The sequence below is a fragment of the Poeciliopsis prolifica genome, unplaced genomic scaffold, assembly GCF_027474105.1.
Source record: "Poeciliopsis prolifica strain line A6 unplaced genomic scaffold, Auburn_PproV2 SCAFFOLD035, whole genome shotgun sequence".
Lineage (NCBI taxonomy): Eukaryota > Metazoa > Chordata > Actinopteri > Cyprinodontiformes > Poeciliidae > Poeciliopsis > Poeciliopsis prolifica.
This window is the reverse complement of record NW_026562410.1, coordinates 728,264-754,488: the sequence shown is the minus strand read 5'-3', so window position 1 is coordinate 754,488 and position 26,225 is coordinate 728,264. Positions and strand designations below refer to the sequence as shown.

At 40.0% G+C, this 26,225-nt stretch overlaps 2 protein-coding genes across 2 annotated transcripts; one reads left to right on the top strand and one right to left on the bottom strand.

Annotated features, from left to right (window-relative positions):
• Positions 1 to 199: 199 nt before the first annotated feature.
• On the bottom strand, positions 200 to 10,705 carry dhx29 (DEAH (Asp-Glu-Ala-His) box polypeptide 29). Its single transcript, XM_055052530.1, has 27 exons — positions 10,405 to 10,705; positions 10,044 to 10,117; positions 9,563 to 9,676; positions 9,358 to 9,487; positions 9,148 to 9,287; positions 8,920 to 9,063; positions 8,673 to 8,799; positions 8,334 to 8,492; positions 7,876 to 8,044; positions 7,243 to 7,753; positions 6,898 to 7,164; positions 6,642 to 6,785; positions 6,372 to 6,548; positions 5,540 to 5,680; positions 5,315 to 5,459; positions 5,111 to 5,231; positions 4,924 to 5,008; positions 4,732 to 4,820; positions 3,763 to 3,891; positions 3,534 to 3,609; positions 3,233 to 3,457; positions 2,752 to 2,888; positions 1,861 to 1,951; positions 1,495 to 1,779; positions 1,285 to 1,416; positions 909 to 1,005; positions 200 to 617 (listed from the first exon to the last, which is right to left on the bottom strand). Exons 1-27 carry the CDS (start codon positions 10,565 to 10,567, stop codon positions 562 to 564), a joined length of 4,128 nt encoding a protein of 1,375 aa, XP_054908505.1. The 5' UTR covers positions 10,568 to 10,705; the 3' UTR covers positions 200 to 561.
• A 1-nt stretch (position 10,706) lies between these two features.
• mtrex (Mtr4 exosome RNA helicase) lies at positions 10,707 to 26,165 on the top strand. The gene is made up of 27 exons (XM_055052531.1): positions 10,707 to 10,885; positions 11,209 to 11,349; positions 11,828 to 11,894; positions 11,973 to 12,035; positions 12,205 to 12,317; positions 12,653 to 12,827; positions 13,010 to 13,100; positions 13,674 to 13,798; positions 13,957 to 14,055; positions 14,270 to 14,387; positions 14,477 to 14,608; positions 15,938 to 16,017; positions 16,324 to 16,434; positions 17,623 to 17,724; positions 18,825 to 18,950; positions 19,305 to 19,455; positions 19,595 to 19,767; positions 19,856 to 19,924; positions 20,501 to 20,626; positions 20,708 to 20,818; positions 20,897 to 21,085; positions 23,547 to 23,710; positions 24,286 to 24,391; positions 24,834 to 24,890; positions 24,971 to 25,133; positions 25,524 to 25,628; positions 26,053 to 26,165. The coding sequence occupies exons 1-27, from the start codon at positions 10,785 to 10,787 to the stop codon at positions 26,103 to 26,105; spliced, it is 3,111 nt and encodes a 1,036-aa protein (XP_054908506.1). The 5' UTR covers positions 10,707 to 10,784; the 3' UTR covers positions 26,106 to 26,165.
• The last annotated feature ends 60 nt before the right edge of the window (positions 26,166 to 26,225 follow it).

Here is a 26,225-nt window from a genome sequence, read left to right as displayed (position 1 = left end):
ACCCGTTACATGGTGTGCAGAATATTTATTCACTTTGCTCGGCACAATGTAGTTACTGAAAATCTGCTTCTCTTGATAAAGAAAGCTGTTAATTTCAGCCGGTGTCCACTATTATGTTTCTGAAAGCTTTAGAGAGAGTTCAGATCTTAGAATGATGACACTACACCCGTCCACAATAAAACAAATGCCAACACTGATATATAAATCAGAGGTTTTAATAAGAAATATTCAACATGCCAAGCTCTAGCCGTTATAGATCTTAGGACCGAATCTGGATATCCTGGGAAGAAAGAACTTAATTCTTGAACTGTTTTTACAAAAATCCACAAAACATAAGTATTCCTCCTATGGCTAAAATCTAAAATCTTTTAATTTTATTTTTAACAGTTTATTGCAATTTCATTTTGTTTCGTTGTCAGTCATAATACAATAAACATAATCGAAAATACCCGTAACTATATCTGGGGATCAGTGTTTTTTATGCATTTTATATACAGTTCTCCTCAATGTGAGTAAAATGTGTCCTCCTCGGTGACCTCCAGCTCCTGCGGTGGACTGATGTTACACAGCCTGTTCAGATTTGATCAGATCCAGAATCACCTGGATGGTGGAATCACCTACAATGAGAAGACATTTTATTGTACGATCTGTCGTCTAGATGTACATTCTAGCTGGAGACAGGTTCATTGTACAGACAGAGGAGCAATTTGTCTTTAAAAACAACAAAAAATAACTGAAAGTTATACAATTGTAGCCAAGACAGAATGATAACTCAAACTGCTGATGCACAGTGTGACACAGTTCAGGGGATTTTTGAAGGTCCAGAGTAACTAAGTTACAGGGGATCAAGGTTCAGGGAAGCATAATCGAAACTCTTCATATCTATTTTTCTTTTATTTTACGTTTACCTTCCAGATTCATTCTGGGGTTCTCCAACTTCCTTTCAAGTAAAAAGTCCATCAGTTTCCTCAAATGTTTGAAGATCACCCCAATCCGCACCGGAGCCTTGAAAGAGGAACAACAAAATTTCTAACTATTGACCATAAAAGAGCAGAGGGTCAGACTAAGACATGTAACTAACAAATGCTTTGGCAAAAGTAAACTAGTAAACTATTAAATGCTCTCTTTACAAAAAGGAAAGAGCTATTTTGTCTTTTTTTTTGTTATAATTTTATAAAATCCACTTAGTTATGACAAAATCTTAAAACAGATTCAACTCAAATTTTGACAAGAATTTCTTGTTAGGGTCCAAGACGACACACACGCTGCAGTGGAAGTTCTGACCTGGAAATGAATCCACCCGTCTAACGTCATGAGCTTCTCTCTGTGCTGGATGTCGATGTCGCCTCCGAATAGCAGCATGGGGAACGGAGAAATCAGGGTGGTGTCTCGCAGGTAGATCTTGGTGTATTTAACCTAAAGGGGGAACATTCATTAACAAAAGACGAATGGAGAGACATGGAGTGAACAGAAAACACAAGACGTTGTCAGTACCTTCTCCTGGTACAGCAGCCAGCCGTACACCTGCAGGTTACGGTTAACAGAGGAAGGATGGACCTGAGCCCTGCCTTGAGGCGTCTCCACGGTGCAGGCCGCCCGTTCCAGCCCGTCCACGGGGGGATTGCACAGCACGCGCGCCACGTTGTCGTAGAGCCCTGCCGTCAGCGCCGCGTTCAGGATGCAGATCTGCGGCTTGGACGGAGCGGCCGCCCGCTGCTTCGAGCGAGAGGACCAGAAGCCCACCTGCTCCATCATCTTCATCAGCTCGTGCTTCACATCCTGCATGCAAGAGGGATTGGACGTTACAGGAGGGATGTGAAGAGGTTAGTGGGAGCAAGTGAAGAGCAACCATATCGCTACCTCTATGGTGAGCAGAGCTGTTCGATTGAGGAAGTGTTTTCTACAGTAGGACATCTCTGCTCTCAGTCCCTCGGTTTGTGAGCTTTTCCATCTAAAAGAAAACAGCAAATTCTATAAACACAATAACGCACATTTCGGATGGCAAGCATTTTTTTTCCCACCTACTTTTGTTCTAAAACACAACCAGAAAACACAGACCTAGCTAATAAAATCACTTTATGCCAGAAAACAAATGTATACAATTCAGACATTTCTAATGGCGAATGGTTGACATTTGCACTATTAGGTTGTCAACCCAGGGCTGTTTACATTAATTAACTCTTTTTATCACAGTTTGGCAACCATGATGCCTTTAATTACCATGCAACATAAACAAATTGCCATCAAACCACACCGACTGGTCTTATTAACCATAGATCAAACAAAACAAAGGTCAATATATTAAAAGTTATTTTTTAATTTTAAAGGTTTCTATTTAGGTCTGAAATACCAAGGTGCTCACAGAAAGAATGTAAGCTTGGAGTGCAGCTTGTCATGTAGTCACAAGTTTTCAATAGTAGACAAGAAGTGAAGTAAAAAACCGCCAAAAAACTCTTTCCTGTGTATTTCCTAATATGCTTTTATGCAAAACTTCCTGACCTCAAGAAACCTCAGAGCTGAACTTATAAAAAAAATATAAATTCATGGAAATAAGAACAAAGTTAATCACTTCTTTACAGGAATCGATACATTTATATTTTTCTACAAAAGTACTCGAGTTCTTTATATGTACTTTTAAAGGCTTTCCTATGATGTTTCAAAGTTGTTTTAATTGATAGTTTTTGATGTTTTATGAAAATATCTGAACCAAAAACATCAACAAATCATGAGGGTCTGTAAACTGGTCCATACCCCAGATATGCGTTATAAATCGTCAGGTGATCAGAGTTGGCGGTGGCCAGAGCGGCTTTGGCCAGGTTTGCTTCCTCCTTTCTATTCATCGGCGTGGAAAAGGGAGATTTCTCAGTGATGGCTGCAGCGATGGTTGCCTGAAAGAAAGACATTTTTTAAATTCTGCTGAAAAATACAATAATAATACAAAATAATATTTACAGAATCCTATGTGGTGACAGAAAGTACGAGGGTTCCTCCCGTTTTACTTTTTTTACACTCATACCCCTAAATAAAATCCAGATCAATCAATTTTCTTTACAAATCACCTGACTAATAAATGAAATTTTGACTCAATAGCAAAAACAGTTGAACAAAAGGAAAGTTTGTGGTTGAAATACGGCAAAATGAGAGAAAGATCAAGGATTAGGAATACTTTTCTAAGGCTCTGCAACTTAAAAGCTTTTTAGAAATAATCTGAAGAATAGCTAACAGGACTTACTATGGGTTCAAGGCAGCCAAGGATGGCTCCATAAATGAGCATCTTCCCGATCTTTACGTTGACTGGCAGACTTGCCAAGTGGTGTCCCAAAGGCGTGAGGATGTGGTTGTTGGGTTGACATGCACCGATCTTCCTCAGCAGGTTCACAGCGTTGCTGACGGACTGAGGCTGAGGAGGATCCAGGGCCCGGCTCAGGAAGTCCTCCGGGGACCCATACTGACATTTCTACCACAGAGGAGAAAAACACTGTTTGACTATGTGGGACTTCTTATTTCTAAGTGACAAAGAGCGGCTTCATTACCATTATATGGAGACAAAGCTCCTCCAGCGGGACTCGCAGAATTTCTGGGATGGAGTAATCCATGAAGGCATCAAACCTGGTGCGAGCGGCACGTGTGTCACAAAAGGGAAATAGGCACATTTCAAATGTTTAAAACTAACGAAAGGTCTGTGTATGAAAGACAGACAGATTGAGTGTTTTAGTGCGGTATTCCTGCAAACAATGAGCCGGTGAGCGAGATGCTCCAAACCTGAATTTAGGGTAAAGTCTGAAGCAAAAACCGTTTCTGACACGTCCTGCTCTCCCCTGCCTCTGGAGGGCGCTGGCTTTGGAGACAAAGGTTTCCACCAAAGAACTCATCTGGCTGCTCTCATGGTACCTGAAGAAGCCCAAAGCAATATGTTAGTTCAGCAGATTTTCACTTATAGATACTCCTAGGCTGTGGAAAACAAAGGGGAGACAAATCTTGTTTGTTAGTTGTACAAACTTTACTACACAGCACCGTCTATGGGAGTTTTTAGATATATACTCCTTGTGCAAAATTCTGTCAGGAGAGTTGTATGAAGATACTGTATTAAAACACAAAGATTCATAAAATATACTTTAAGTATATTAGGAGCGATAGGTTGTGGATTCCTAGTCTAGAGGATAACCAAATAGAGGATAACCAAAGTCGTCTCTCTGCAGCTGCCTAATTAACATTAGAGACACGCACAAACAGAAAATATTAAAACTCTAGTTTATCTCGTACCTCTAAAATGTGGCTGCTGAATACTAAAATAATTATATTAATATAACAACATATTACTGTATGTATGAAGAGATTTTATTTTTGCAACCATATACTTCAGGTTTCCTATTTAAGGGCATCGTTAACCCACTGTTGTGATGATGTTACTTTTAATATCACAGAAAAATGTGTCCCTATTTGTTATCCTTCAGTCACACATACTGAACACCTGAGGCTGTGGTATGTAAAGGCAAAAAAGACATGAATATATGCTGCATAATGATAAAACAGTACATGAATGGTGTCATAAATTGTTTACAGAAATTGTGCCACATTTCCACCCCCAAATGTCACAGTGATTCATAATTAAGACTATATGAGCTGCAAAATGTGCTGTAATCAACAGAGAATCAGACCCATTATGGGCTATTAAAGCGTAAAAGCCTTTGTAAGCAAGAAAGCGTAAATCATTCATTCAAGAACTCTTACTTATTTTCTTTAGTCTTCCCTGTGTCGATGACAAAAACAACATCTGGAATCGTTACACCTGTCTCGGCAATATTGGTCGACAGCACAATCTAAAAGAAAAAAAAAAAAGCAATCCAACAAAAGAAGTTGAAGACACAAAGCTACCAGTTTATGAACTGGTAGATGAGTGATTCGAGCGGCAACTAACAATACCTTTCTAACACCAGCAGGGGGCACTGTGAAGGCAGCAGCCTGATCCTTGGATGAAAGAGTAGAGTGGAGGGCCACGATCTTGTACCTGAAATATGGTTACAGAACAAAGGGAACTGGTCATTTTAAGTTACTTTCACAGATTTTTGTGCTTGAAAGCAAAAATTTGTGCTTAGTGGTGTAGAAATACCTGTTTTTCTCCCGAAACCTCTTGTCCGACGAGAGAACGTCGTGAAGCTGCTGAATGTGAGCCAGACCCGGGAGGAAAACAAGCACGGCTCCATCCACTTCTGCAAACTGTGGCGATTTGTCTGGCAAAGAAACACAAAACAGTCACAGAAGGAATTTTCAACAAAATCATAAAGCGCCTCAAAATGTGATGATGATATAATACCCAAGTAGTCCAGGAGATCTACGAGCAAGTCCACGTTGATCTTATTAGGGTTCATGAACTGAAGCACCTGCCGAGTCCTGCTGCTGAAATGGTCGAGGTCTGGACCCAGATCCCAGCCAGAGGACGAATCCCTCACTATTACCTCCTGACACAAACACAAGCTCATCTAAAACCGAGTCAGCTCGTTTAGGTTTTCTCAGGGATAGCCCAGAGAGTCAAGGTTACCTGGTGCTGCAAAGTCTTGCCACCTTTCTGTGTGACAGAGACGGACACCTCTTCTTCTTCTTCTAAAATCTTCTGGCTGTACTCGGAATCCTTTTCAAGGATGTATCCTGTCTGCTCTACTATGTCCTCCAAATGATACACCTGGGAAACAAACAGCACCTTTGTTTTCTTGGACCTTCAAGCAGCTCTTATTTTCGCTCTTAAGAAATAAGAATATATCATGTATTTTATGATTCTCGCTGCCAATTCTGAAAAGCAGGAGTTACCTTTAAGTCCTTGCATTTTCCTCAATACTAGTAACCAGCAGGATGTTATTAGCAAGGAACTCGTTTACATTTTTTTTAATCAATGCTTCCATTCGTTTCCTTTTGCCGTCATCCATCAACAAAATGGCGAGAAACTTGAAAACACTTTATTGTATTTTTTTTAAGTATGCATGTTTTTACATCCCGACTGAACTTTGCTTTATCACCTATTAGGTAAGTGATATATATCTAATAAGATGCAAGGAAGCTCCTAAAATCCAGTTTTAGAATTTACCTAAAACTGTTCAGTACAAGAACGGTTTTAGTTTTCATATGTGGGAAAACATAGACGAACAATGAACAATGAGGGTCACGTCCTACCTAAACTACTGGTTAAAAAAGTAGTAATATAACATAAATAAGAAAGCTGCTAAAGTCCCCACACTTCATAATCAAGATCACTTTAAAACGACTGCAAGAAAGTTTGGCTCCTTTCAAGCAAAGCATAAACAAATAATGACAGTACAATATTTGTTCACAAATTTTAACTCAGATTCTTTGTGTGACAAAATCGAATTACAACTTACTTCAACTGGGAAGGTCCTGCCTGGAATGCTGATCACAGGGCAGCGGTTGAAGTAGCTGGAAAACTTGTCACAGTCCACAGTGGCGCTCATGAGGATCAGGTGCAGGTCAGATCTCTTCATCACAACATCTTTAAGAATGGTGAGCAGAAAATCCGACTGGACACTGCGCTCATGAACCTGAGAGAAAAGGAAGTGAGAGAAAAGGATGCCACAAAGCAGAGGTAGGACATAAATCTGCATATTATGCGCTCAGGAAGGGTTGGTAAGTACCTCATCTACAATAATATGGGTCAGGGAGCTCAAGAGTCTGTCCTGCTGGAGCTTCCTGAGGAGAACTCCGGTAGTGCAGTACAAGAGGCGGGTCCAGTCCCCAGACAAGTTCTCCATCCTGATCTGGTATCCGCACAGCGACGACTGAATTCAACCAGAAACGTCATCATTGAAGCAGGTGAGAGTGCACTAGAACCTCTTACACTGGCAGATGAAACATCAAGAAATCAAATACAAGCCGTGAATGAAAGACAACCTTGGAGCCTGGACCGTCGTCGCAGCCCAGCTCCTGGCTGACTCTGCTGGCGAGGCTTATGGCGGATATCCTGCGCGGCTGAGTCACCGCAATGTTGCAGGGCTGAGCGGCTTTGCCCCCAGTCAACAGCTCCTCCAGCAGGAACTGAGGGATCTGGGTGCTCTTCCCGCTGCCCGTCTCACCGGCCACTACCACCACACGGTGGCGCTGCAGAGCCTCGAGGATACGGCCTCTGTGTTGAAAGACTGGGAGCTTCTCTCTCTCCGCCTCAAAAGGTTAAACACTCGGTAAACGTCGAGGAGTCGTGTCATATGAAGTAAATTGAACAATATAGAGAGGCTTTACCTGCAGCTTGTGGGCGAGTGCAGACTCTTTTAGCTTTAGTAAGAGCTCTCTGGCTGATTTAAGTGACGCTGCTCCTTCCTTCTGCTTACTTTTTTCGCTCTTGTCTTTGCCTCTGCCTCCTTTTTCCTCAATATCGAGACCGGCCAGATTCTCCCAGGAGTCTTCTGGCTCGACTTCTCCTGCGCTGTTGAGCTCCTGGCCGAGCTGATATGCAGGCTGCTGGGCTTGACTCTGGTTCTGCTGCTGCTTCAGTCTGGTGAGGAGCCGGGATATGAACTGGTCTCGAGGTTTGTTTGCAGCGGTGCGGCTCGCTTCCTGCTGCTGCTGTTCGCCATCTCTCCACTCCAGCCACACGTCTCTGTAGGTTGGAGGTAGGAGCTGATGCACAGACTGCCCTTTAACCAGGTTGTAGAGGGCCAGTGTGGCAGCCAGATGCTGAGCCTGCATGCTGTCCTCAGTCAAGATGGTAGGACAAACTTCCAGCGCATCATCTGCTCTTTGGACTCGCACCCTGATAGATGTGAAAACATCACATAGATAATGTCTAAAAGACAGAGCCTCAGCAGACCATTAAACATCAGTAGTGATAGTCACTTCTCCACGTGGCTCTTTGTCGTGGAGACTTTTGCTTACTTGCATCGCCAGTATCTGCCGGCAGAAACCTTGTGGAAAGCTGGCGGAGGACTTTTGGGCAGGTTTTTTCTGACCCAGTCGATGAGAAACTGTTTGGGGGACTTTCCTGTCCAGCTGCGAGCTGTGTAGTCGAAGTTACGAATGTCTTTTGGCTCGTTCTTTTTCACAACTGCAAAAGAACGACGTGCAATGAGGTCGTCACTACATACCGCAGTTCAGGTGCTTCTCAAGGTTTAGTGTGTAAATCATACACATTTTCAAAGAGCTTGAAGGTTGTGACAAAAACGACCCAAATCAGGTCAAAAGGTAAAGCAGTAATTCAAAGTACTACAAGAGGAGTGTCTCGAAATAACCTCACTCCAACTACGATGATAAACTCTTAATAACAGGATGTGGATATGATGTCTGTGGAGTAACAAGTGATAATATTTTGAACTCAAGATCACTTTAGGGTTGACCTTTTTCTGTAGGAGGGTCCTTTTCTGCTTGATCAAACAAATTGAAGCTAAGGTCATCTTTATCATCCACCACGGGAAGTGTCTTTTTCTCCTTCTGAGGGACATCTACAACTTTTATGGCAGGATTGAACATGGGATGAGATTCCAGCTGCTTCATTTCTAGAAAAGAGAGAATAAATGGATCAAGAAAATGTCACAACAGTTGGAAGTTTTGCTTAGTTTAGCTTTCTTCATGATTACACAGTAACTTGGTGAAAAGCTACTTATCACATTTACTTTCTGAAAAACAGAAATGTAGACCTTCATATGCTTATGCTTGGTAATTAAAATAACATTCACCTTGCTGTACGACCCGAATCCTGTCCTGTGCCGTCCTCTGGCCCATTTTGTCTCCCTTGGTCTTGGCTCCAGCAGCCATTTCTTTGGCGTCATACAGTTGAGCGGTGAGGATCAAATACCTGTCATTCTACACACAATACACAATGAAACTCTACGTCAAAACTGGAAGTTGCTCCACAAAGTCTTTTGAAAAGAGCTTCCCCAAAATATTCTACATCTCAGTCAAAGACTCTTCAATTCGACTTACCGGGTCAAATTTTTCATCCAATTCAGGATTGCGTGTCCTCTTATGTCCTTCTTCCTCCTCCTCCTCCTCTTCGTCGTCACTGCTTTGTTCTGCGTACCTCAAAATCCAGTCCTTCATGCTCGCAGCTTCGTCCTTCTCTGAGACCTGGAAAATAACACAACTAAGCTCACATGCTGAGCCGGAAAACATTCATCGAGCAAGCACACAAAAATCTTTCAGCGCACGGACCCTGTTGATGTCTCTGTAGCTGTTGTTGGACGCTTTGGGGTTCCTTTCAGCAGGTTTCTGCTGCGGCGGTGGTTGGAATTTAGGCCGACTCTTCTGGCTCTCCTCCTGCAACTGCTGGCTGAAACCGTCTGGCAACTCATCTGGCAAAACAAATGAGAAAGTCAGTGAAAAACATTAATGACACCCTTATGAACATTGGTGCTCTGTTACCATCTTTAAGGTTAAGACAGAGCCAGTCGAGAGCAGAGTGGAGGTCGCCCCCATACAGGACGCTGCTCTTCATCGCCTCTTCAATGTGCTCTCTTTTGAAGTTGAATTTCTCCAGAGCTGTGTACAAGTCCTTAAAGCACATACAAATACAGCAGTTAGCTTATGCAATGAAGCCAGATAAATGAAAATAGTGGCATCTTCCTACCAACAGCTTCTTAGTTGTAAGTCTGCCAGAAATGGGCCCTTTGTCCCCATTTTCCTGTCTGAAATCATTGATCAGCTTGATGATTTTCTTCTCCAGCTCAGCTTGGATAGAAACCTTTAAAAAAAAAAAACCTTATGAAAATCCACACATCTCATATTGGAAAGGGGGGCACTTTGAACACTTCAGTATTTTTGTAAAAATAAGTGTGTTGTAGATGGATTTTAAAAGAATGACCAACACAAAGTAGCAGATATTTGTGAAGTGGAAGGAAAAGCAGGCAGGGTTTTCAAAGTGTGTAACAAATGCAAACAGAAAAGTGTTCACATCTGCATTCATTAAAGTGCATGCTTATTAGATGATTCCCAATGACAAATGCTTAGACTGCACCCTATCTAGGGACGAGTTCGACTGAAGTTTTTGGCTCACAAAACATAAAGAATTTCAAATACTTTTTCAGACTCTGTAAACATGTTACACTTACTTTGAGAATGGACTTGTCTGAGGCCCCACCTGTGTCCACCTGAGCTGTGTTGGCAAGACTGTAGGTCTTTGGGGCTGAGGTAAGAACAAAACAAACAACCACATGTCATTTCGTGTGGGGAAGTTTTAACATCCTCTGACAGATCCTACTTAAAGTTAAAGTGTTAGGTCTGATGGTTCAGAAACCTTTATGGAATACTGGCAGTGGCAATTACATACAAGTAATGGCACAAACATACAGCGATTAGGATCTTATTAGATATAAACCTCCTTGCAGCTTTTATTGACAGCGTCACGCTGACAGATTCCCAGGTTTTAACAAACAGCAACTGATTCATTTTATTGCATTACCAGATCACTACCTTTAGATTTAGTCTCTTTCGCTGGTTTATTCGTTTTGCTGTTGGCTGCCTGTTTCTTCTGGTCCTCCACCGCACCGGTACCACCGACTGCAGGGGCAGAACCGGAGCTGGCCACCGCCACCGGGGCAGCCTGAGCGGCTGATTTCTTCTTCTTTCCACCCATTAGGTCCACAACTCCTGCCTGAGTGTGGCTTCTTTACGTAAACGCGGGATTTAAATACATCAGCGAGATGCTGGTTATTATGGAAAGAAAGTGAAGAAAAAAAAGCCGGAGTAAATACGTGTGTCTGACTCGTCTACGTTTTGCACCTCAAGGCTTCCGTAGCGGAACTGTCGAAACAGCCTCATGCTGCATTGTGGGAAGTTTGTCCCTTACAAACATGGCGGACCCTTTTGGAGACGGACTGTTCAGCGTGTTTGACGATGAACAACAAGGTTCTGCTGGCAAAAAGAATCCCACGAGTGCCTCAACAGAGACCGGGTATAATATTTTAAACGTATAAAGTCTTATATTTGATATCAGTGCCACGCATGCCAACGTTTACGCCACGTGAACGTGGCGTAAACGTTGGCATGCTGGCTCTTGCGAGCCAACTGCTCTAACCGGCTAATTGGCTAGCTTGTCTAGTTTAGTCACAAAACGCAATCGAGTGTGGAAATTGTTCGGATAAGGCTCACGTTGTAGCTGTGCTCCGTTGTGACTAGAGTCGGAACACATTTGTAGCTCTAAACGTGGTGGAACTTAAGCGTTTGAATTGCATGCAGACAGCTAAATTATGCTCTGCTGTATTTGGTGTCTTTCAGAAAATCTTCAGGTAAAAGCGGTGCTGACCGGGATGCAGGCCCGTCTGTTCGGGTCAAGAGGGAGGCGGACAGTGACGGCGGAGAGGAGGTGGTGTTTGGGAAGAAACCTCGTCATGATGCAGTGTCGTCCAGTGACCTAAAGTAAGATGAAACACAAACTACTTGTAGAGGTGAAATCGAAGACATACTGTATGTAAACACTGAGGTTGTTAGTACTTTTTATGTAGAAAAAAAGTGTGTAAAATAGATTTTTTGGTTTTTGTCTAGTTGTATAAATGTTGAATCATTGCTCAAAAGGGAACTAAAAGATCTACTCAGTAGAGTCCGAAAGAGTAAGAAATTTGATTTTAAAAAATGTTAATGAACAATATGTTTTTAATGTAAAGATTTTTAATTTAAACTCCATAAAAACTTTATTTTCTGTGGACTTGTCATGAAGTAGATCTCCATATCGTTGCAATTTAATCGCTATTTCATTCTTTTTGAATTTATGGTCTTAACACTGGGATTGCATAGGGCAAGAATTATTGCACTCCAGGTTTTTGCAATGTGAACAATGCATACACTGATATTGCTGATGCTGTTTCTTAGATATGAATGTTTTTATTGTTTATTTCAGTCTTGCAGAATTTGTGCCTCAAGTGAAGGTGGAACAGGTGGAAACCGTGGAAGGATGCTCACATGAGGTACAAAGAAAACAAAACAAAAACAGCCATTTTTAGTTTTACAGTTCAGTTGTTTTAAATGTTATCTGTAACCCACAGGTTGCTCTGCCAGCTGAAGAGGAGTATAAACCTCTGAAACCAAGAGTGGGAAAAGCAGCTAAGGTATAGCAGTTAATTTAACTTTCTGGTTTCTACATTTCATTACACTTGTAATATATGTTAAATGTGACACTACTGAATTTTATTACATACTTTTTGCATCTGATTTTTGTTAAAAAACAAATGTAGTGTTTTTTTTCTTTTCTCCTCATACGTTATACTTGTCCCGCAGGAATACCCATTCGTACTGGATCCCTTCCAGCGTGAGGCTATCCTCTGTATCGACAACAACCAGTCTGTGCTCGTATCTGCACACACCTCTGCAGGAAAGACTGTCTGTGCAGAGTAAGCATGCTAAATAAAAACTGTTCCTGTTTTTAAGTGCCTGAAATTCCTTTAAGCACTAATTTATCCCCCAGCCTCTACAGTTATAACAGTTTTCACTTGATTTTAATGGCATTAGTTTTTTAAACCCTTAAGTCTGTGTTACACCACACTAACACCATAGTGTTCAAGAGTTTAGCTCTTGAACAGCATTCTCTAAATGCATAATTAAATGAATAAGTGTCATAGACTTATTCGTTTGCACATTATTGGATCTTTGCACATGAATAAGAGATCAGTTATCTAAGTCATTAGTCATTGTGGGTTATTTCTAAATTAATTTCTCTCTCCTGTAGATATGCCATCGCTCTGGCTCTTAGAGAGAAGCAGAGAGTCATCTTCACCAGTCCTATTAAGGCACTTTCTAACCAGAAGTACAGAGAGATGTATGAAGAGTTCCAGGATGTCGGATTGATGACTGGTGATGTTACCATCAATCCTACTGCTTCCTGCCTTGTCATGACAACAGAGGTGAGACGTAGATTAGTCCACCGTAGAGACATTATAATACACACTAGTCTGCTATACCTCATGTAACACTGTTACAGCTGATGTATAGCAGGTATTGTCTTCCCAATACGATTTTCATGACATGTGTTTTCATTGTGCAGCAGGTCTGACATGAATTGTTTTTTTGTTTTTTTTTTGCCTAGATTCTGAGGAGCATGCTGTATCGGGGATCTGAGATCATGAGGGAGGTAGCCTGGGTTATCTTTGATGAGATCCATTACATGAGAGATGCAGGTGTGTACAGAAAGGAGAGGTCACTGGGAATTTGACTGCTTCTGTTCAACAGTGAACATGCTGTAAAAAGTCACTGAAGTTAACAGATTTAGTTTTTCTGGTTTTTATGCTTCAAATTTTAGCTAGGAACTTGTAACAAAGCTAGCCAACATACACTTGCAACATGTAACTTTCTTACATTATGCAAGGTTCTGTGAATGTCTAACTCAAGACTGTTCTATTGAAAAGTTTTTTACTACTTTTAGCTGTGAACTTTAACCTCTAGAACTAAGTGTTCGAACGAGACTGGAACTAACACGGAAAACCCTTAAGAACTGAACTAAAACAGTAAAATCCTTTAATTATACATGTTGTCAAATTATGTTACTTTTTATATAAATTGCTGTATTTTTTAAGAACAATATTGTAGTCATTTCCTCTATTTTAAGTAGTTTAAAAATACTACCTCCCTGATGCACGTCTTTTCCCAAAAATGTGGAGCTTCTGCATCAAGATAAAATAGGACAATTCACCTCCGACTGAAGCTTTTGTGTTGTTTTTTGTCATTAATAAGAATTTCTTTGTTCATTTCAGAGCGTGGTGTGGTTTGGGAGGAAACCATCATCCTTCTTCCTGATAATGTGCATTATGTATTCCTGTCTGCAACCATCCCGAATGCCAAACAGTTTGCTGAGTGGATCTGTCATCTACACAAGCAGGTGGGCTGCATTTCTCTTTGCTGAAACTAACTTTAATTTAAAAGATTAAGACAATTTTAAAAATGATGTACTCTAAAATATTGTTGTTAAGGATTTTTCTTTTTGTCTCTTTTGTCTATACTGACAAGAAACATAAAAATGTTTCTCGTTTCTTGTAGCCTTGCCATGTGGTTTATACAGACTACCGGCCCACTCCACTGCAACATTATATTTTTCCAGCAGGGGGCGATGGACTCCACCTAGTGGTTGATGAGAATGTAAGTACACCATAATCTGCTGTTATTGATGGTTTCTTTAACTCAATAAACACAGTCCCTTTGCACCCTTTCCTCTGGAGTTCAGACATTTTTTATATTTTCTTTGAAGAAAGATAAAAGTGTGGAAAGATTTTGTCCACACTTTTTATAAAAGTCACATAAAACAGTTATCATACACAATTTAAATAGTGTATACTTGTGCACCTTTCCTCAGGGGGACTTCAGAGAAGATAATTTCAACACAGCCATGCAGGTTCTCAGAGATGCTGGGGAGTCCGGGGGAGGCAGTGGAGGTGGCAAGTGGGATCGAAACCGAAAGGGAGGCACAAAGGGTATGCAGGGGAAATGTCTAAATAAGACAAAAATGAAACACTATATTAATCACTTAACCTAAAACTGTATTTTTGTACAATTTACTTAGGACCATCCAGTGTTTTCAAGATAGTGAAGATGATCATGGAGAGGAACTTCCAGCCAGTGATCATTTTCAGCTTCAGTAAGAAAGACTGTGAGGCCTACGCCCTGCAGGTGTCCAAACTGGATTTTAACAATGGTATGGGCATTTGTGAAGATTTAAATATAATTTTCACTTTTCTTATTTCTAATTTTTTCAGTAAAAATACCATGCTGTTAATTTTGCATAATAAAACCTCTGATTAGCTTGTTGATTTAATCCAGATGAAATCCTTATGCGGAGCATAAGTATATCTTTTGTTAAATTTTATTAATTAATTATATTTGACTTTTATTGATTTTATTCTTGGAATTACTAATTTGATTGTTTGTACTTATGCTGACTAAGATTTGATTAATCACTTTATCATCCCAAAAGGACAAAGTCACCTAATCTTTTTCACATCTGTTTGGTGAGCAAACTGCTTACTTAGTAATCATGAAAAAACATTTCTGTTGCTTAACAATTTGGGTAGGAGTTGAAATTGAGATATCAAAACCTGGACAAAATGACCTCACTGCAGTAATGTCATAAATATGTTTTATTGTGCTCATACATTTAGATAATAAAAGGAGTTTCGACTGGAAGACAAATTGATTTTGGACAAAATGCAGTTTTAAAGTGATTTTTGGCTCCCATTCTGATGCTGTTAACGTTATCCAGTGAAGTAAAACATGCAATCTGAAGTTATATTATGAAACATTTTCTTTCCTCATCATGATTTGTTTCTTCTGGATTGTGACACCATTATGAATGAGGTTTGTTTTAATGCTGTGCTCCTCCATCGCTGCAGGCTCTTTATTCTGGTAAAGCTGCCAGTTTTTATCAACTCAGTATAAAAACCATGGATAAACTCTGCCAAAGAAAAATCTCATTTCCACAAATTGTGTGCTCTGAATTATCCAAGAAAAGTTGACTTTAAAAAAAAATCCCCAAACACAGAAGATATGATTAAAGAATGAACAAATCTTTCAGCAAAGAGAACATGTAATCAGATTTAAAAAAATCAAGCTAGCTCATTATGTTTCTAAGTATTTTAAGCTAGGAATGAGCTAAACAACTTCATCCACAAGTCTAGCTACGTATTACAATTTATGAACTCATGTTGGACATTTGTTTAAGCAAGTGAAGCCATATTTTGGTTCAATGTGTTTACTCAGGAGTTTGTGCATTTGTGTGAATTAATTCAAGTTAGTGTCAAATGAAGGCTACAGTGACAAAAGTAATCACAGTTTTGCTGAAATGTTGCATATTATGACAGTCTGTTAGTGGTTAACGTTTCCATGGTGGAAATTGTGAAATATATGCAGTGCATGCCAAGAGAAACTGAAAATATCTTTTTAAAATAACTCAAAATTTTACTTGATGAAGCTGTTACTTTGTGCAGTTATAATAAAATATCAGTAACGCCTTTTTCATTTGCTGCAGATGATGAGAAACGTCTGGTTGAAGAAGTGTTCAACAATGCAGTGGACTGTCTTTCAGAAGAGGACAAGAAGCTGCCTCAGGTAAGCAGGCCACAGTTTCCACACAACCTGTAATGTGTTTTTGAACTCTTGACGTTGATACCTTGTAAAACTTAAAAAAAAAAAAAAAGCTTCACAATTTCCTCCAGTTAACCACCTTGATGGAAAAAGGCTGCATGTGTTAAAAAGCTGGTTCTTCTGTTCCTTATTAAATTTAGTCGTGTTTTTCCTTTTTCTGTAGCAATGGCCAAGTCATTCAGGCCCCACACGAACACAAGTGAAAATTCTGTGCTGTCTTGGTTTTTGTCGCAGTAATGAAGGGTTGTGTTTTTTTTGGGTGTCCTGCAGGTCGAGCATGTGCTGCCACTCTTAAAGAGAGGGATAGGAATCCATCATGGAGGACTGCTGCCCATCCTGAAAGAGACTATTGAGATTCTCTTCTCTGAGGGTCTGCTCAAGGTACCTCTGTCTCTGTGAAGAGATGCTTTTTCAAACATATTGAAACTTGGGATGTACGATATTGAATTATTGGTTGATTTCCAATATGCCGATATACTAAAGCTCATTTGGCCGATAATCGATACCAATTCCACGCTGTTGATATCGACCACCCGTAATTGAAACAAGTGAACGGAAAGGATTATGTAATTTCTTGTAAAATCATCAATTTGCCTTTAACTTTTTCGCATTTTGACATTTTACAACTTCAATGCATTTCATTGAGATTTATGTGACTGATCAACATGTACCTGTGGACATTTGTAAAGTGGAAGGAAAACAAAACATAATTTTTCATGTAAAACACAAAATCGAAAAGAAGACGTGATGTAAAGTTGTATTTAGTTGAACAAATAATTGGAAAACTATTTTTTTAACAGTGTAAACAAGGATCTGATGTATGCAATTTCAGTTATTATCAACTAAAGATGGCAGAGCAAGTTGCCATACTTCCTGAGCAGTTTGAGGTGATTTTTTTGTCAGTTTCAGTCTTTGAAATAATCAGTTTTTTTCTTGTGTATAAAATTGAACCACCAATCATTGGACGTTTGGTACCCAACATCCATTCATCTGTGTCCCTAGAGTGGGAGAGCTGTACAGGGCTTCATTGTCAGCAAGTTGCTATTATTGAAGCAGATAACATAATTTAATTTCACCCAGCATGTTTAGTTGTTTCTTTGTGTGGATGTCTTCGGTTTGCTCACCTTTTTATATCCTCTTCACATCAGAGAGCATCGGTTTCAAGATGCTTCGTCACGTTGGTAGAGCTAAAGCAGCTTCATAACCCTCTACTGTGTCTTAGCTTGGATATGGGCTGATGGGGATGTTTTATGTATTCCTGTTTACTTTCCTCACAGGTGAAATATTGGCAAAACAATGCTTCTGCTCGTACCTCCGACTTGTAGTAAACTGCAATCTGCCTCACTTTATGTGCCTATCACACAAAGTCCTCTTTTGTTTTCACAGATGAGAAAATGCTAAATTCAAGTGGTGTGAAAATTGTAGCATTGTTTCAAAGAGAAAAACAAATTGGGATTGATATCAGATGTTACAAACATGCAATTGTTTACAAGGTCTCGGAAGTCATATAAAAATACCCCGGTTTGCACGCTGATCACACAATGGTAACGATTTGTTGTCTCATTCCAGGCCTTGTTTGCGACAGAGACCTTCGCCATGGGGATTAACATGCCAGCTCGGACCGTTCTCTTCACAAGTGCACGCAAATTTGATGGCAAGAACCACCGCTTTGTAAGAACTCTTACAGCAACTTGACTATGATAAAAACTGTTTCTTTCAAAGGGATTGGTCGGTTGTCACAATTTCTGCAGTAAAGTTTTGTAGATAGGCAAGAAGGTGATCGGAAGCAGGTAATGTCTTTGGAAAAGTTTGACTGAAAAAGCAACCCACCTATGTGTATCTACAGTAAAATAAATCAGCCTGAAGACATGGCTGTCTGTCCCTTTAAAAGACCTCTGGCTTGTACTTAGTGTTCACTATTACACAGCCTCTCGCTCTGAAGTCTTTATAAGGTCTTCAAACGGAGCCGCTCGCTTTGCCACATAAACAGCCACGTATTGTTTATAAGAGCTGGGGGCCGTGTGTGAAGCTGCAGACATGCACACACAAACACGGCGAGGATTGAAGAGAGTGAGAGGGAAACATCCCTCCAATCCAAGTACTTCATGAAGAACATCTGGTGCCTCTGATGGTGCCAAAGCTCCACGCAGGCACTTCAAAACACTCGACTGATTCCTGATTCATGCTGTGGTGAAAATCACAATCTGTTACTGTGGCATGGTTGATCAGAAGAAGTGATCATGTCAACACGGAGTCCCTTTGTTTTGGTTGCAAAACACAGGGTTTGTACAGATACTTGAATTTCAATTAGGGTGTCTTCAATGTTTGGAAAGTTCTCGATTTCTGTATTTAATCCTTGAAAGCTCCTGACATTTAAGCTGCACAGTTTGGTAATACAGTGCAGGTCAACATTTTATTAAAACCCTAATTTTGGAAAATGATATTTAGAGTTGAAAGCAGATATTTTCATACACCTAATAAGAAGATGGACACATTTTTCTCTTGCTGTCTGAAGTTAAATCAGAATAAACTTTTCTTGATTCTATCTGACCTTGGCTTTGGGTCAGTCAGCATTACTAAAATTGTTTCTATTTGCACAGAACACTGTCAAAAAAAGGTTAATTTTTTTTCAAAGATTTTTATTTTTCCATCAAGCTAATTTATTTTTGTAATTCCAATTTGTGCAATTATATGGTCAATGGAAAAACATCTAATGTTCTGCAGATATTGGGGCAGACGTCATCTAACAAGCCTTTTTCCTTTTCGTCCAGATTACATCAGGTGAGTACATCCAGATGTCGGGGCGTGCTGGCAGGAGAGGAATGGATGACAGAGGAATAGTTATTTTTATGGTGGATGAGAAGATGAATCCAGCTGTGGGCAAACAGCTACTGAAGGTACAGTAAATCTGAATGCTATAAATCTTTGATCTTATTATGGCCGACTAAGCTGATCGCATTAAGGGTCATCAGGCCTTTTGGTGTGCTGTCATAACTTGGCAACGTTCTCACAGAGAACCCAGAGTCTTGATTGTCTGTCTTTGATTTGACACGTTTACATGCATGTTGCTATAAATATACAGTACAGCTGTTTGAACCACACGGCCTGATACTAGTGGCTGTGAAATGTTGCTGTGGTTACAAAATCTCTCAAGTTTTTAAATTGGAGTCAGCAACTCCAGCGTACTTGGATGTAAACCTCTTACCTCGTCTGTTTTCTGCTGTACCCAACATTTCTGTTGTGCTTTGCAGGGCTCAGCAGACCCTTTGAACAGTGCCTTCCACCTGACCTACAACATGGTGCTCAACCTGCTGCGTGTAGAAGAGATCAACCCAGAGTACATGCTGGAGAAGTCCTTCTACCAGTTTCAGCACTACAGAGCTTTGCCTGGCGTTGTTGAGAGTCAGCATCCTGTTTATTATTTCTACACATGCCAGACTTAGTTAGAAAAAAAAAACCCTGGTTGGCAAACACCATTATGGGTAATGTTGTAGCAAGTTTAATGAGATTACTGCTTCCATTTTTTATTTTTATGTTGCAGAAATTAAGAAGTTAGAGGAGCAGTATCACACCATTGAGATTCCTAACGAGGAGAGTGTTGTTACATATTTTAAGATCAGGCAGCAGCTGGCTAAGCTGGGTAAAGAGATACAAGAATTCATCCACAAGCCCAAATACTGCCTGCCCTTCCTCCAGCCGGGCCGACTTGTGAAGGTACGGCTCTCTACCTCTTCAGATTCTGGGAATATTTCCAGACTTCTGCATTTTATTAAAGGCCAAACTTCCTGTACTGATGCCACAGGTGAAAAACGAGGACACTGACTTTGGCTGGGGAGTAGTTGTGAACTTTAGCAAGAAAACAAACACAAAGGTAAGCCAGACTTTACTGCCACTAATGCTAGTGTGTTTTATTGGGAATTTAGTGATCAAAACTGTGCATAAGAATGAATAAGTTTTAAATTAAACCTTTCTATTGAACATCTGGCTTATTTATCCTGAGAGACCTTTCTCTCCAGCCTCAAATCTTTTGTATGTCCCTAAGGTTTTTTTGTCCATCTATCTTTACATCAACTGCAACCTTCTTTCAATCTTTCCATATTTTCCCTGAGCTGGATTTTATTCATTAATTGCATGATTTCTCAAGGCAGTTTGATACCCAGAAATAAAATCCTAACAGAAAAAAAAAACCTAAATGCAAATGTAAGTTGAACTTTTTAGATTATTATATTATTATTATTATTTTTTTTGTTTTTGAGGAAAAAGGATCCCCTTGTTTTTTCTTCTCGTTCACAACGACGCACTATTTTGTGTAATCTGTCACCGGAAATCTAATTAAAATACTTCAAAGCCTGGTTATAATTTGAGAATGTGAAGAAATCGAAGGTATGAATTTGCTTCCAGTTTATAGTTAAATGTTGCTGTGACTGACGTGATTTTCATGCTTTAGGCCTGTGGAGACTCTGAGCCGCTGTACGTAGTCGAGGTTTTGCTTCATTGTAGTAAAGAAAGTGCAAAAAACTCTGCAACTGAAGCGGCCAAGCCTGCTGCTCCAGGGGAGACCGGAGAGATGCAGGTTGGTGAAACTAACCCACACGCACACTGAACTGTGCGTATCACGCTTTCCGCTCACATTTTAATTCGTATTTCTACCCAGGTGGTTCCAGTGATGCTCCACCTCCTCACTTCGATCAGCTCAGTTCGTCTTTACATCCCTAAAGATCTCAGGCCTTATGACAACAGACAGCTCATGCTCAAGTCCATACAGGTACAGGCTTCATGTCTAAAAAATAAAAATTTCTTTAACAAAACTCTTCATCCGGATGTTTTCTTTCCTCTTATTCAGGAGGTGCAGAAGCGGTTCCCGGACGGCGTTCCTTTACTTGACCCCATCGACGATATGGGCATCAAAGACCCTGGCCTGAAGAAGGTCATTCAGAAGGTGGAGGCCTTTGAACACCGGATGTACACACATACACTCCACAGTGACCCCAACTTAGAATCCGTCTACTCCCTGTGTGAGAGGAAAGCCCAGGTAAGAATGCGTTTGTGCAAACAAGTTAAATCTGACGTGATCTTCTTGCTCATAGTCAGACTTTACTATGAGTCAAACAATAAAACAATGGATGGAGCTTGCTGCTATTTTAATGAAATGTGTACTTATTCATTTAGACAAAGCAGTTGCAGTTGAAAATAGCCAATAACCTTCTATTGTTTCTAGTTTTTTTTATTTTTTACAAAAGCAGGAAGAAAGCAGCAATATCCCAACATCTGCTGTCAAAGGTCACATAAAATCAGCTTCTTTTTATAAACTGAACTTTTCTTTTATGTTTCCACGTCTCTTTATCTCCTCTGTGTTGTTTTCCTGCACTAAACCAGTACAATCAATGTTTCAGACCTCCAAGTCCCATGCAGTTAAAAAACAAATCATCCCCAGCGTCACAGAACAAAATGAGGATTTGTGTTCTGTGGAGATTTGACAGAAATAAAGAGGAAAAAACAGAACTAAAAACATCAAGTTAGAAGCCACACTGTAGATGTAACAGGTGGTTGAGTTATTACAGATTGACGTAATTATGTTACAGTTTAATAGCACCTTAAAACTTAACTGGATTTCCATAGTACTTACTATCAGGTTTAATTGGCGAAGTGGAAGACGTCCTCTCTGTCACTGTGACGCACCACTCTGAGCATTAAAGTTCCTATGGATTTCAAAAGTGTTGTTTGATCAAGAATTATTTATAGTCTGTCAAAATAAGCAAATAATTACATGATAATGTAGACAGAGCTCAATAATGTCTTTTCTGGTAATTATTTTTCGAAGGGCAATTTTGCAGAAACTCCGAAATACATTTTATTTATGGTTTTGGTTGAGGTTTTTTTTGTTTTGTTTTTGTTTAGATGCGTATAAATTTGTAATATTTAAAATATCTCCCAGTTCCAGTGTTAAAAATCCTCGCTTTCTGATGGTCTAGCATACAGCGGTGGGGAGAAAGTGAAATTATCGGTACGATTTTCACAGGAAAGCAGGTGGATGGATTTATTTTAAGAATCAAAAGGCAGTGTGGAATCCATGGGGATGCCAGGGTAGTAGACCTTAAAGTCTGAGCAGATGGACAGAAGATATTATGCATCATAAAAATTCAATTTATATAAATTCAACTGAAGAAATTATTCGGGATAAGGGTCATGTGTTGACCACGTTTCATCCATGGGATTTGACAGGAATCCCAGGTTAACCGTCTCATTAGAATAAGATGATATAAAATAAAAGTTTCTGCTTCCTGCTTTCAGAGCACACACCCTTGAAAAGTTTTAAATGTTTCTGTAATTAAGAGTCCTAAAATGTCTTAATTTTTTTTTTATTAAGTTGGGCTTAAATGATGTCTTGACAGGGCTATATAATTTTGAACTTTTCTGTCGGGCAGAAGTTTGAGTCACTCTTAAGACTTCTGCACTGTGTTAAAGCTACTAGTGACTCACTGCTAACATACCTTGCTAGGTCATTTAAGTTCAAATTTGTCAATCTGAACTTTGTTGGCTGGAGGAAGTTTGTTCGTTTTGGTAAAAATATATCGGTCTTAAATTTTATTCATAGCAGTCTTTAAAAACCTCAAATTAGAGTTGGTGAAACCTAATGTCAGGTTTGGGCCGTTCCTCTTTTAAACTGTTTATGAGACACAAAACAGACAGGTTCCATTGGTCTGATGAAACAAACCTGATGCATAGTTTGCAACAAGTTTGACATCTTGCTGTTGCATTAGAAAATAAAGTTGTGTAATAAACTGGGGTTAGTATGTTTGGTCTCTGCAGTGACACATTGACCACGTCTCGTATCTATCCCCTGAGCAGAGCAACCTTTTTCTTTCATTTCTCGCCAGTGAACCAGCTTTAACCAAAACCACAGCACTCACCTTATTTGCTTACCTAATTTGTCTAGTAAAGCATGAAGCTGTCCAACCTTTTGAGCTGCAGCATAAACGACAAAGAAGTCTTTCATTTGAATTCATGTCTCGCCGAAGCTAAAAAAAACCTTTTTCACATGTAACTTGGTTTCTGGAAGGTGTCAGCATTCACTGGGAACAAAAACACTTAAATATGTTGAATTTGTGCTTTTGCAACAATTTCTCAGCAACTGTCAGTCAGATGCGCAAGTTCAGTTAAATGAAGCAATATCTGGTAACGTCTCACCTAAAGAGACGTTGCTGATAAATGTGCAGTCTTGCGTCTTTGGCTTGGAGTAGTTTTGGAAAGAGATAAAAAAATTATTGGTGCCACAAGATATGTAACTTATCGTGTTGAATTTCCTTGCTGTTCCTTCCGTTAATCACTATGGCAGTTAATGTTCTGCTTCAGATGAGCTCACAAAACAGATGGTAGTAAAAATGACATGGCTTTTAAAAGACCATGCTGCGTTTTGGATTGCACTGGTAGATCTGAATTTGCTCTCAAATCACTCTTTAAAAGAAAACATTTTATGTATGTGTGTGCTTTAGATCGCAACCGAGGTTCGAACCGCCAAACGGGAGCTGAAAAAGGCTCGCACCGTCCTGCAGATGGACGAGCTGAAGTGCCGAAAGAGAGTCCTCCGAAGACTCGGCTTCGCCAGCCCCTCTGATGTCATCGAGATGAAAGGCAGGGTCGCCTGTGAAATCAGCAGGTAGGAGGAATTTCCAAGGTTTTCTAAACTAGTTGTTGCTGTTTGTAGCAATTTCCACTCTTGAACTGCTTACCTTAGAGCAGACAACAAATTTCACTTAACACGAGCTGTTAATGTATTTAGCTACTTTTTATAGTCATTAGTTAAGTAGTGTAATTTTAGTGAAGTATTTCAAGCCATTAAGAGAATGTTGAACATGGCAGCTTACATCCAGCTACTAGAAACCAAATAGCTGTTGCTGCAGATTTATATGAAAAAGGCCAATGAGTGATTCATTTTTAATTAGTTTTTGTTGGAACTCCTCGTTGAAGCAGTTACATTTTAATGGTTTATACACATTTGTAAGAGTGCAGTTTGACCACATCTCTCTTTGGTAAAGACCTATGGGTTCTTATTTAGCTTATTCTATAGGGACTCTAAATTCTCATGTTTCAAATTTTAAAATCTGAGTTGCTGTGAGAACAGTTTTTCTTGATGTTGTAACTCTGCCACATTTCCTCTCTGCCTCTGTTTAACAAAAACAATAAAAACATGGTGTTCTGCAAAGTGCTAACAGTGTGTGTTAAACTATGCAGTGCCGATGAGCTCCTGCTGACAGAGATGGTGTTTAACGGCCTCTTCAACGACCTGTCGGTGGAACAAGCCACCTCTCTCCTGTCCTGCTTCGTCTTCCAGGAGAACGTATGAACAGACGCACAGCAACTCGTACAATTCCTCTAACTCTGTACAAACACTCCTGACACAATCTGAATCCCATCCCAACCGAGTCCAGATCAGGTTGCATTCTTGGCCAGTTTTACTGCTCTGCTAGCAAAACAAACTAGAGGTTGATTTGTTTGTGCTGTCTAATGAAGCAGAGCTGATCCAGCTTCAGATTTTTCAGCAGAGCTTTTTTTTCTTTCCCCTCTCTGGCTTTTATCCTGCAGACTTCATCCAACTTGTCAAAATAACCATCACTAAAGCTTGGATGCAGTGCCAGGAAGTAGTTATTTAAATAATCCCAGTTTGCAGGCTTCACTGTTTTATCAGCATCTCCCCAGCCAGGCTCATATAAGGTCTAAACAGCAGCATATTTAGTTTCTTTTGCTCTCTGATCATTAATGGAAGTCATTCCGGCCCGCAGGCCAACGAGATGCCAAAGCTAACTGAGCAGCTGGCCGCGCCGCTCAGACAAATGCAGGTGGGACTTTATGACGCATGAACAGCTGGAAGGAATTCTAGCTTCACCCGAGATGTGAACACCACTGTTGTTGCTTTCAGGAGTGTGCAAAGCGCATCGCCAAAGTGTCTGCAGATGCCAAGCTGGAGGTCGATGAGGAGACTTACCTAAACCAGTTCAAACCTCACTTGATGGATGTGGTGTTCGCCTGGGCCAACGGGGCCACGTTCGCTCAGATCTGCAAGATGACGGACATCTTTGAAGGTTTGTTCCTGGCAGGCTTTTTAACGTATCCAACGTTTCTCCCACTGCGTTCTTATGTTTTCTCTCTTTTTTTAATGCTGCTTTTTGGGGGGGTAAAGAAAAAAAAAAGTATTTATTGTGCGGTTTAATTCCCAATCCAGAGTTTTCCCAGAAGTGATCTCATGAGTAAAATATGGGATGGTACCATAATAAGAAATATGAATCTGGGTTGAGAAACCCGAGGGAGGATTCGATAAACTCTTGTGTGTGTATGCGTGTGTTCTGGCAACCCAAAGAAAAATGAGAAATTTTTGCGATTATTCAATTCAGCTCTGTTAATTTAACTTCAAAATGAACTCTTGGCTGTTTTTCTTTCCGTCTCCGAAACTCAGAGCATTTGTTTTCTTGCAGGAAGCATCATTCGCTGCATGCGCCGCCTGGAGGAGGTGCTGCGGCAGATGTGCTCTGCAGCTAAAGCCATCGGTAACACTGAACTGGAGAACAAGTTTGCAGAAGGTAAGAAACACAGAGCTGTTCACTTAAATTGGTTTCCTTTTCACTGAAAAAATCATGATTGATCTTAATGTTTTTCTCTTTTTTTGGGAGATTTCTGAAAACATTCCACTTTGTTAGACTTTTTTTTTACTACTTGTACGTATGGTTGGAAATATTTTCATCTCTTTGTTGATAAGTAAATTTTAAAAAGCTATGCATATGGGCATTATATGATTTGAGACATAGATCATGCCAACATCTACTTATATTGTTTAATTGAACCTGAATGCTTTTACTTGACAACTGAAATCCCTACTAAAAGCATTAACGTAAAGACGCACTTATATATTTATTTAACTTGCATGTTGCCATGACTGAGCATTAGTATAAAACAATGTGCAACAGAAACTGTGAATAATTGTACAATTTTGTCACTTGTTTGCAGGCATCACAAAGATCAAGAGAGACATAGTTTTCGCTGCCAGTCTCTATTTATAGACACAAGATGCGACGTCATGACTTCAACCCTGAATCGGTCCAACCCAAAGTTATCAGAACAACTTTCATGAGGATTTGCTTCCATTCCAATTGCATCTTGATTAAAGATTTATTTTGAAT